This window comes from Dermacentor silvarum, chromosome 5 (assembly GCF_013339745.2).
Source record: "Dermacentor silvarum isolate Dsil-2018 chromosome 5, BIME_Dsil_1.4, whole genome shotgun sequence".
Taxonomy (NCBI): Eukaryota; Metazoa; Arthropoda; class Arachnida; order Ixodida; family Ixodidae; genus Dermacentor; species Dermacentor silvarum.
Window position 1 is genome coordinate 108,986,108 of NC_051158.1, and position 11,528 is coordinate 108,997,635.

The 11,528-nt window shown below is 46.6% G+C and overlaps 2 protein-coding genes across 2 annotated transcripts; one reads left to right on the top strand and one right to left on the bottom strand.

The window, feature by feature from the left end:
* The first annotated feature begins 6,466 nt into the window (after positions 1-6,466).
* Positions 6,467-8,724, top strand: LOC119453703 (uncharacterized). The gene is made up of 2 exons (XM_037715741.2): positions 6,467-7,513; positions 8,145-8,724. Exons 1-2 carry the CDS (start codon positions 6,732-6,734, stop codon positions 8,722-8,724), a joined length of 1,362 nt encoding a protein of 453 aa, XP_037571669.1. The 5' UTR covers positions 6,467-6,731.
* A 35-nt stretch (positions 8,725-8,759) lies between these two features.
* On the bottom strand, positions 8,760-11,137 carry LOC119453704 (myb/SANT-like DNA-binding domain-containing protein 1). Its single transcript, XM_037715742.2, has 3 exons — positions 10,509-11,137; positions 9,551-9,692; positions 8,760-9,128 (listed from the first exon to the last, which is right to left on the bottom strand). The coding sequence occupies exons 1-3, from the start codon at positions 10,742-10,744 to the stop codon at positions 8,760-8,762; spliced, it is 747 nt and encodes a 248-aa protein (XP_037571670.1). The 5' UTR covers positions 10,745-11,137.
* Positions 11,138-11,528: the final 391 nt, after the last annotated feature.

Consider the following 11,528-nt stretch of genomic DNA (forward strand, 5'->3'; position numbering starts at 1 on the left):
GATCCACCTTCCGTCGGGTCTGCTGATATCAACGCTAGTCTCACGATGACGATTGATGTGTTGTTGTCGAGAGACACCCAACCGAACACGTCAGTCAGAAGGACTTCGACCCCTCTCTTCGAGGTTACGGGAGGGATGTGTACCGCAGCAACTACCGCGCCATCTTGTAGCCTAACGGCGCAAACATCCGCACAATCCGAGACGGTGGCATCATTTAGGACTGGCATACCGTAGGGGGTGGCACTCATGCAGTCGGTCTGTGCATAGATGGCGATTCCGTCCGCCCAGGGCTCGGCGCTCTTGCAGGTCAATCCCGTGTGTCCATTCATTGACAAGGGTAGTTCAAGGGCGTTTTACAGGTCTCTGAGCCCACAGCAGTATGTGCCATTGAGCTTGGACTTTTTCGGCACAATCACCAGGATCGGCCCACATAATGATTTCTTGCACACATTTTTTTCCAGATCATAGCCACAGGCAGCTTCCCTGTAAAAACACAAGGACACACATTTTAGACCGGAAGGTGAGGCATTCACAGCAACAGCCAAGTACGAATACATGAAGCAAGACACGTAGTTTTGTGAGCAGTATAGGTTGTAGTAAACATTTCCTTAATAACAATTTAGGTGTCATGAGCCCAAATACAAACATAGATGGAGCTGTTGACTCGACGATCGCCAGCGCTCGTGGTTACAACGGTAGCGTGGTGAGGAGCGGCGGTAGCGGGGAGCGCGCGTACTTGTCCCAAAGCGAGTGTGCCGTGCTGCCACTCCATTCACCACTTCAACAGTGCTGCTCGGAAACAGCCAATCATGTGACCTCCGACACTGTAAGACGGCGCGTATAAAACCAGCCTTCCCTGCTCGCTCCAGCATGTTCGCCCTGGCACCCGCTGCAGATTGCATGACCTCCAACACACGGCACGTAGGCCGCGTACGCGCTCGGCCGCGCGGGCACAGCAGGGTCGGTGAGTTGTGCTGCGCAGGCCGCGAATGCACCGTTGCGCCCGGGATAACCCGGCGTCGGCAGCACTAACGCGAATGAGGGTCCATATAATTGCTATCGCCATAAAACTGATTAGGCGTACCACTTCTGCAAAGTTTCATCCGTTTACTCAGAACTGCAAGAGCATTTTTTTTTGGTCGTTGTACACAAGTATTCACCATAATTCTAAGACATTCTTTCAAATTGTCTATTATGCCGCTTCTTTGTCTATACCTACATAGCGTAAAAGTAGTTCCACTTTCCTACAAATTTTGCGTCACTTAATTTAAAATAACTTGGTATTATTAAATGTATTTTGGAATAATATAACTGGGAGTGTACGTCATCTGCTGACTGGCGCTTACGCTACCTTTGTACATCGCGCCACTTGAACGTTACATGCCACTTTTCATTTTTTTTTTGTAGCCTATAAAATCAGCAGAGTGAGCGAAGATAAAGTGATCAGTGGAATGATAACATCATCGTCAGGAGAAAGTAGCATGCAGTGACAGATTGCACGTTTACTCGTGTTGTGTCCGTCATTAGAAGAAATATACTACATATTGAGCCACTCTGTATTGAACCCGCCAATAACTGGCTACCGTATGGTGACCTACGATCCAAACCATGCGTCCTTAATGCACTTCATTGCAAGGAATAAGCTCCATGCGCACATACGAGATGCTTCACCCTGTTTATATGCTGCGTGACAAACTTTCAAACTAAACATAAAGAGAGCGTGCCTATAATTCAAGGCTACGAAAACTTGGCGGCTTACTCAAGACTCCGTGGCTCCTCGATTTACATACAAACGAGGCCACCTCTATCGTTCTGACCGAAAGAAATTCTCTCAGCTCATGCTTGGATGTCTCTAGCACCGATGTCACTACATTCTGCCAGCATAAATTGGGTTCCATGGCTTATAGATGGGCGCGAGCTCATTTACGGTCACCCGAGAACTTCTTGCCGCATAACCGAGAGAAAGGGCCCAACGAAGATTGAAATTGAGCACGTGGAACTGGACGCTGGACTGGCAATCAATTTTGTGGCGAAACGCAAGAGGTGGTATTCGTGTACTCCCACAGGCAGAAACCGATGCCTGAAAGGAGAAGAAAGGCAAAAGGATGCAACGTAACATGTGAAAAAAAAGAAAGCAGGAAGAGTGGACACATGGAAGGAGCGAACAAATAATGAACTAAGAGGTGAATGACAATGAACGAATGCGTAAAAGAAAAAGTTGTCGCAGTTTCACCCGAAAGGCGAAGCATCAATTGCGATAGCAAATTTGTAGAGAGCTATACGGAGTAAGGATAGTAGTTTTATCAGCTGTACAAACTTGGACATGCAGCAGCACCGGCAACACGCAGAACTGTTGTCGACGCCGTCGGCGTTTTGCCTGCGTTCGCACAAAACGCGCGCGGCGTTGGTGACTGTTGCCGGAGCCTCTGGGGGCGGCTCGGAGGTTTTCGACGAGATCAGAACGGGACACTTGTCGAGCAGCGTCGGAAGTCTTTACCACCTTCTCGCCTCACAACGTTTTATATAAATAGGCATTTTGTGCCACAGCTAAACGTCGCCTCCCTTTCCTCCTCCCCCCCCTCCCCCACGGCGTCTCGCGCGTCGGAAGAAGGCGCGTTTGCTCTACATATATGGTGATTGTAAAGGAGGAAAGAGACGCCTACTTCTGCAGCCCTTAAGGGAGCACGGCGCAGAACGCGCGTTTGTTCTCCGCCGTGCGTTCATTCCCCGTAAAAGCGCGCGCCCCTCGCGCTCTTTCACTCGCACATACAGCGTTCGGCGCGCGGCGCCGATTTCATCTCCATTGACGTCATACGGAACCTCACGGCGACGGCGACGGCGACGGCGACGCCGACGGCAGAAATCTGCTTTTGAGTGTCCATATAATTGCTATCGCAATAAAATATAAAGAAATGGGAGAGCAGATGAAAACATGCTAACGTCGCTGGGAAGACAGACCTGGTGTAAGGAAACGGAGTAGGCGAAAGGGCAGGAGAGGGGGGGGGGGGGGGGCGAACAGAGCTAGGTCGAGGCAGGAATGCAAAACTAGCAGTGTGTCAATATTGTAAAAACCTTTGTACGCAGATGTAGTATGTTCGTCTTCAGAAAAAATTCAGCATTTAACATTGTGTAGTTGGTATCAGTGATGAAGCCGTAAAGGAGTACGGCAAAGATGTTGTGTGTGCTGCATAGGGTGCGTGGTCAGTCAGGTACTTAAACAACGCAGCCAAATACGCAAGTTGCATTTGTTCATGCATTACAAAGCCTACATTTTTTAAGTAACTTGCATTTAGTGGGTCTTATGGTCGAATTTTGCAATCGTGCTCTTCAGTCGCAGTGGGCCGTTTCATTTCCAGAGAGTGCTTGCGCACTTAGGCAAAAAAAAAAAAAAAATGTCACCCCACTACTGGGTGGCGCCCTAGACTGCCCTGGGCCACTCGAACCCGCCGCACTCGTAGATTATTTGCGCTCCTGAACTTGCCTCAGTCTCCTGCGCTGGCGCTCTATAGAGACACACTTCCCGCCTTGCTCAACAGGTTTGGGTATCCCTCTTTCTTGCTGCCTCTCTACTTTCCTGTCTACCTCTACCCTCCCCTCTCTCCCTAGAGTAGGGTAGCAAACCGGATATTCCTTTCTGGTTAACCTCCCTGCCATTCCTCTTTCGTGCTGCCCGAGTCTCCTCACACCATTTCAGGACCCTACGCGTCGAGCGCAGGGGCGTCGTAGCCGAGCAAGCGTGACACTTCTATAATTAATTGCACACCTGCGGGTGTTGTAAGTCCTGATAAGTGCCACATTGTGTTTTATGAACTATAACTACTATGGCATAGTGAGCTCTCAAGCGCGACTACTCCTGCTCAGATCAACAAACGTGCTGCGAAGGTATGCCTCTGTGAACGCAGCGCACGAGGATAAATTTAGCTCCAATTGCGTCATGCGAGGTGTGACGCAATGCATGCTCGATCAAATAATGGCATCTTCTCAATGCACAATGATACCAAAGGAAAGCACATTGATATAGTGCGGTTGCAAAAATATGGGAGACAGTAGTGTAACATGTTTTCGTTACATGCGGTTTTAGCCAAGCGACACAAGGTGGCATGCGGTTACATGCGGTTTTCAGTAGGCGACACAAGGTGGCGCTACACTTTTGAGCGATGTATGTTTCGCCTTGGAGCGATGCAACTTTCAGCTGGAGCCGCAAGGGGGCGCGACGTTTCAGAGTGATGTACATGTGCGCTAAAGCACAGACAAAGAACCTACACACGATATAGGAGAGAGAGAGACATTGGCGTTTTTTTTTTCTCTTTCTCGTAATTTTTTTAAGGCGGATACGCCAATCGTAGCTCGCGTACTAGTGCCGACGTGCTCACGCGCCCGCCAAAGTGAGCTACGTCACGTAATGAAGAAGCAAACATGAGTTCCTGCGAAAAGCGCGGTGTGGTGCGTCAATGGAATGATTAGTGACAACGTAGCCAGCTGTGGAAGCAGAAGACGACGACAAGCGAGGGAGCAGTGGCACTAGCGCGTGCCGAGCACGAGAACGAGCGCAATCCAAGGGGCGCCAACGAGCCAGCTGCGGAAGAAGAGGATGACGCTCGAGCCAGTCCTTATGATGATAATTGTTGTACACGCCTTGTCGGTCTACTACACGGGCGCGATCTCCTGGAACCTAGCCCTTAACAGATTCTCTGTAAAAAGTGAAAACTCCGAGCGTTGGCAATAAAATATTCGCTTAGCTAAATGCCCCTCGTAAACCTTCATATCAGTGTGTCTCATGTGTGCGGCTCCCGGTAAAAGATGAACGTTATATTCACGCTGAGCTCTCATCTGTGCAACTGGGGCGCAAACGTATCGGTTAGCGTGATATTCGTGGGTGTTATCAATATTTAAAGGCGGGTGCAGAAGGATGCCTCTTGCGGCTCAGCGGCTTCTACGTCCACGACAAGGTGGTACCTCCGTATAAACTGCCTGCACATCACCTCCGTGTTGAAAGTCTTTCAGGTATCTTCAGGACAAGCCGTGTAATATAACAGCCGGCTTAGTGGTACGGTGAAATTACTTGCGCAGGATTTCCTATAAAGCCAGTACAAAACTGCACACAACGCTTACTTCGTTTCGTTCGGAAGCTACCGAAACTATGTAACAGAAACCGAAGTACAGGAGCAAACACCGAAGTCCAGCTTACTTGTTGTTTGTGCTGAATTGCATTTCAGGCTTAAAAAACCGTATCCGCAATTGCCTACATTGACAGGGACTTCAAGAGAAGCATGAAACACACACCAGTGTAGATGGTATGCAACTTGTTCATAAATACCTACAGGTATAAAGTCTACACTTCTTTAATGTAGCAGTGATGTATCAAACTGGTCGTTTTTTAAGTTTTTTTAGGTTTTTTTTTTCTTAAATACAAACGTTCAGTTGAACATATATCAGAACTGACAACAAGTGGCGCTTTTAGAGACAAACCTGAATAAAGTTCATATTCCTGTGTTCCACAAGTAAGTATCCACAATCGGGTAATTTCTGAATGTGTCTCGCAGCAAACTAGGCTTTTATGCAATAGGTGTGTGACGAGGGGGCATGGTCATGAGGTTGACTGCTCCCGGACTGATTACTCCGTGCCGTACGACGTAACCGCGCGAAGGCCAAGCTGCCAAAGGTACTTTTTCGTCACCTCGTTCATAGGCCGTCACACCTTCATTTTCGCCATTCTCGATGATGTCGTTAATCGTACGATGTGACATTCCGTTATTACCTGAGTTAACCTAGCGAAGTGCGCATTGAACCTTCGATACTTCCAGTTGAAAATTTTACAAACAATCACTTATGTTTTCTGTCCTCCTGGCTATCTATGAACCAGCTCATGCTAACACTAACGAAACCAAGTACGTATAATATTCGCTCTACTTTACAAGCGAATATCAGAAAACCTAATCATGCGTTTTGGGCCCCAGCAGTACGCGTGGAATGTCAGAAATTCTCAGGCATATCGTTCTCAAAACGTCTGTGCGGAATGTCCGAGCAACTATATAGGGTAATAAAGTCGTCTGCCTATAAAATCAGAGCAGAGTTATTCAACTATATGCGAAAACTGCGGTCTATGACAAATTGCTTAATTCAAGAATATCATAAGCCGCACTCTCACTCAAGTACTGGATGACATCCTCCGCGCAACAGGTACTTATTAATTTTAGAAGCAATATAACGATATACGCGGCTATATAATGCCGCGCAAGAGTTGACCGGCCCTAAAGCCGGTCACGTTGAGCCGTACACAAACGGCTCATGTCTGAAATATTCAGTGGTGATTTAGCGGTACAAGCAAGCCACTTGCATTAGGGTTACGTCCGACCTCTTTGTGTTTCTGGATCCATGATTTAAACCACGTTCCCAACTCTGCTAAGTGCTCATGAGGTCAACCGGCACACGGCTCTTCGAGGAGCGAAGTGTAATACCCCTGTCACACGGCACGTGTAATGTCATTTGCAGTAAATGACATTCATACCGAATGTCATTGCGGTCTTGCGTTCCCAGTCTACACGGGTAAACAAAATGGCATTCGCAATTGATGGCAATGTTTATCGGCAGGCTGCTATGATAACGAAACCTGCGAAATCGTGCTATTTATTTACACATTTTTACTATTTTGTAAGTAATGCAATGATAAACATTGGAAGGTTATTTGCAAATATATTGCAAAGCCATACGACAGCATTAGTGGAAAAGAAATGCTTATAAATATCCAAAGCAAGACTGGCTCAAAGCCGCTTACGATTCCATCCGCAGCTGGCGCTATGGCGGACGGTGAAAGCGTTGTCGAATTTATGACAGTGACAAATGACGAGCAATGCAAACAAGCATTAATTGTTCTCCAGCTGTTGAGGATGAAGCGTCGAAACCGGCTGAAGCGGATCAAGCTTGCTACTGAGGCATGCGCAAGGACAACGAGGGATTTGGAGCTGCGTCTGCAAGCCAATACGGTCACGTTGGCCGCTGTTTGGGCTGCCACTTCGCCAGGGATTATCCGAGAACGATGGTGCTTCCCAAGAAACGAAAATTGGTTTGAGGACACTCTCCCTCACCTGGGTGAAGTTAATTTCAAGCAGGCGTTCCGCGTGAACCCTTCCACATTCAGATACCTGGTGATATCATTGCAGTGCGTCTTGGAGCGTCAGGTCACCAACATGCGCAAGCCAATTAGCGCGGAAAAACGCGTAGCCGTGGGATTGTACCGCCTCTGTTCCAGCGCCGAAGATCGTACGATTGCACACCTGTTTGGCATCGGCCGATCTACTGTGAACATTGTGTACAGAGAGTTTTGCCGAGCAGTTGTGGACATTCATGAAGGCACCTGGGTGCGCATGCCACGGAAGGAGGAAATTGCCGAGCAGATGCGCGAGTTTCACGCCGTAACTGGTTTCCCGCAGGCCATGGGTGCACTAGACGGCTGCCACTTTCCCATATCTCCGCCCAAGAAAGATGCAGTCGACTACTATAACTACAAGGGATGGTACGCTTTTTTTTACGTTGTCTTTATATGTGGTAGCAGCACAGGGTCAGGACAAAACATCAAATAATTGAAAACTGCGTTACGAATAAATGTACTTTATTGGAAAATCAGTAAGTAGAAGTGAAAGCACGTGCCAAGGAATTAAGCTTTCTTTAAAAATGTGAAGTTTGGGATATTCAGGCATATGCAGCTCGTACAATGAAAAACACACTTTCATATCGGCACTTTTATTTAAATATGTGAGAATTCTTTTCTCTGCTTGTGATTAGTGCCGCATAAGACCTCGTTATTTTCCTTGAATAGCATTCAGGAAGTAGCATCTATACCTTATATTTCTTCCTTCACAATCGTGTAGTAAACATGTTCAGGATACTTACCAGCCCATACTAAAATGCTAGTAGCTTCAGTATGAAATTATTCCACCGAAGAGATTGTCAATTTAAAAACCATCGTTAAAGAAAGTTTCGTTTAAAGGTGACAAAATTTATATCTTATAAAACCTGTACGAATTCAAATATTTATGTGTATGCTGCTGCTAATACCCTGAAACGTGATGTTAATAAAATGTTTAGTTTTTTAATTCACTTCGGATAATTTCTCCACACTGCTGGCAAACAATTATTTCATGCAGGTACAGCATCATACTGCTTGCAGTTGCCGACCACCGCTACCGCTTCTTGTACTTGAACGTGGGGAGCCCGGGTAGATGCCACGACGCCCATGTTTACGGACGGTCAAGATTGAAGACAATAGTGGAGAGTGATCACTTCAACTCTCCGGTGTCAGTAATTGAAGGAGTGCCTGTACTACCCATCATGCTCTGTGACCAAGCATTTCCGCTGACACCGCATTTAATGAAACCATATGCAAATGCCCCAAGTGGTTCTAAGCAAGCAATCTTCAACTACAACCTGTCAAAGTCGAGGCGCATTGTGGAAAACGCATTCGGCCGAGTGAAAGCACGCTTCAGGTTCATTCTGAAGAGAATGGAATGCAAACTGTCCAATGCCAAACTGGCCATTAGGGCATCCTGCACTTTACACAACATCTGCGAATGCTTTCGAGATCATGTGGATGAGCAGTGGATACAGGATGTGTACACCTTCAACGAAATGTACAAGCAGCCCCTGCACAATTCTGATGCATGCATTGGCGAAGGCGAGGATATAAGGGCTGCGCTTGCAGAGTATTTTTGGAAACGAGCCCAATGAACATAGTTGACCACAAGCAGCTCAAACACCATGCTTTATTTTGCCAAATACTTCACGAGCGCGTCAGTCAACAGTTTTTCTGTAGCTGCTGATTCGCGCACAATGTCAAGTTCCATTCGCCGTAGCTCCAACTCTTGCTTCCTGCTTTCGTTTAGGTCAGCACACAACTGCCGGTTCGTAGCGACTAGTTGCGCTAGGAGAGTCTTTTGTGTGGTGCGCCTGCTCGTTTGATTGTTTTGCTGGCTGTTTACTTCTGCCTGTGGTTGGGCCCAACAGTCGTCTGTGCTGTATGGTGATGAGGGCAAGTATAATGTACTTGTATTATGTGAACATTCATCTGGTGATGCTGGAGGTGGCTGGGAGTCTTCTTCGCCCAACGGCCCGTGCTCCATACTATGAATAATCTGAGAAAATGAAAGAGAATATAGCACATGTGAACATATTTGTAAAGAGACTGTTTGCAATGAGTGTTCTGATTGTTACCACAGAAGCAAAAAGCAACTACCTCTCGCATGCAGCCTTCACAAGCTGAGTAGGCGTATTACCCGTTTCTATAATAAATATTCTACATATACTCTCGCATCTTGCAGCCACACAATGTTTATGTTGGTACACCATCAAGTGTGAATTCATGTTGACATTCTTACCCAGCCACAACAGCAGTTGTGCATAATGAATTGATAAACAAGTCATGTTTGCCGCATGTGATGCCAACAACGGAACACACTAAATCAGTGTGCCTTCTTCCTGGTAAGTGATACAAAACAAAACATCTTTCGTACGCAGGTTGCACAGGATCCCTGCATGCTACAAAATATGTACTTACTATTTCAACAGTGGCGTCTTCGCCACACGTTTCTTCAGTGAGGCTGCTGTCGTTCATTGGCAGGCTGCCAAGGAACCTAGAAATGTCCTTGTAAAATCTCCACGTAATGGCTCCTTGTCCGGTCGTCTTTCGGCTGAGGTTCCTGCAAGAAACATATGGCATAATCTTCAGAGAATTGTACTATGTTACTGCTAGTAGGGATGCCAGTACCCTTTCAAAACATGCAGTTCGTAAGCTATATCTGCCCAACAATGCATTGCAATTATGCTCCTTTCGGTACTTCTGCTATTACAACTGCTTCACGTTCATCTAGTCAAGGTGAGAGCAGCGTTAGCAAATATTTCTAGACGACAGTGCTTTTGAAAAAAGTATGCATTTGCTTGTTTTCTACTTAAACCACGCAGTCGACATGCAGGAATATTTGGCACGAGAAACGCAAAGAATGCAAAAATGCCTTGGGAAAAGTACTAGTACCTAGAGTGCAAAGTCAAAAAAATTCTGCAACCAAGAACTACGCACAGCTGCATTAGGAAGCGTTTGCAAGCCCTGCTGTAGTAAAAGCTCAAATCACTACGATGTCCCACTCTACGAAATCTTTAAAAAAAATGCATATAAAGAATGAAGACACATCGTTTCTAATTAGCGCCGCGTGAAGGGCGCATCGAAAGCATGTTTCTTATCATGTGCCTGTTATAACGCGTGGCGCCCCAGCACAAGTTGCCCAGTCCGAACGGGGGTTCGCCCAACACAAAATCAAGCGACATTCGCGCCTTTCAGTCTATTATCCACTAACAGCGTACTTCGCTGCGTGTGCCATGGCCGGACTAGAGGGGAGACGGGATACGCGTGCACATTGTGCGTGCTTCGCACCTCCCTGTCCGGCTTAGCGGGTGCGCAGTTAAGCAACTAAACAGCATGCACGCGAGGAGTTTGGCCTTGTACGGAAGTGTTCACTTACCGGTACCGGTTTCCCAAATTTTCTATCTTGCTTTTAATTTCTTTCACACTCTTCTCCACCCCTTGCGCACGCAGGCACTCGGCTATGGCGACGTAGACTTTCAGGTTGCGCTTCGTCTTGCGCAAGTCACTGAGGTGGTCCTCCCAGACTTTCAAAAGCGCGCGCGTCTCGTCGTCGCTCCAGTGGGTTTTGTGCTTCTCATTTTCTGCTGACGAAGCTGCCCGGTTGCCTTCCATGGTTGGTACAAGGGTTAACGCGGCACCACTTCGCAGAAAAACAACATGCAGACGGGAATGAACAAGCGTTTCTAAACATGGCCGACAAGAGCTAGGTACTGATAAGTGGTGATAACTGCTGATAACGTCCTGCCGGAGTCTGGGAACAAGAATATAATGCACAAACCGCTTCAACTGGCATGCTGTACGTCATAAAATATTTACAAGATTTATAACTGCAAATAATAAGAACTTTTACCCTAATTCTATTTAGTTTTAAGTTATCGTTATTGTAACCTTTTGCCAAGCCCCTGTCGTCGAGATTACACAAGTCGCGCGCGAATGAGTTCGGGAAACTCATTCAATGGGCGAATGCCATTAGCTGTGAATGTCATTCGCTATGCCCGTGTAGAAGCAACAAAAATGGCATTAACACGTAATCTCATTCGCTGCGAATGACATTACACGTGCCGTCTGACAGGGGTATAAATCACTTGTTTTGAAATAATTTTTCAGATCATGGGCAATTGTAAAGCTCTGGTATTTTTTATTTATGACAACATGCTACGTTTAGATTAACCCTAATCTAACGGGCGACATATTAGATTCGACTTTTCATAGGTTATAATCATTTGTGTACCCAGATGTGTTTTGGTAAGTAAAAGTTATCCGGGAAAGAACTCACTTGCACAGCTATAACCGTAAGGGCGAGGGAATACGCAAAATAATGCTGTCCGTTGGACAACCATACCTTCAGGAAATATACCACTGCGATAGTAAAAAGTATATCCCTTAATTTTTTTTA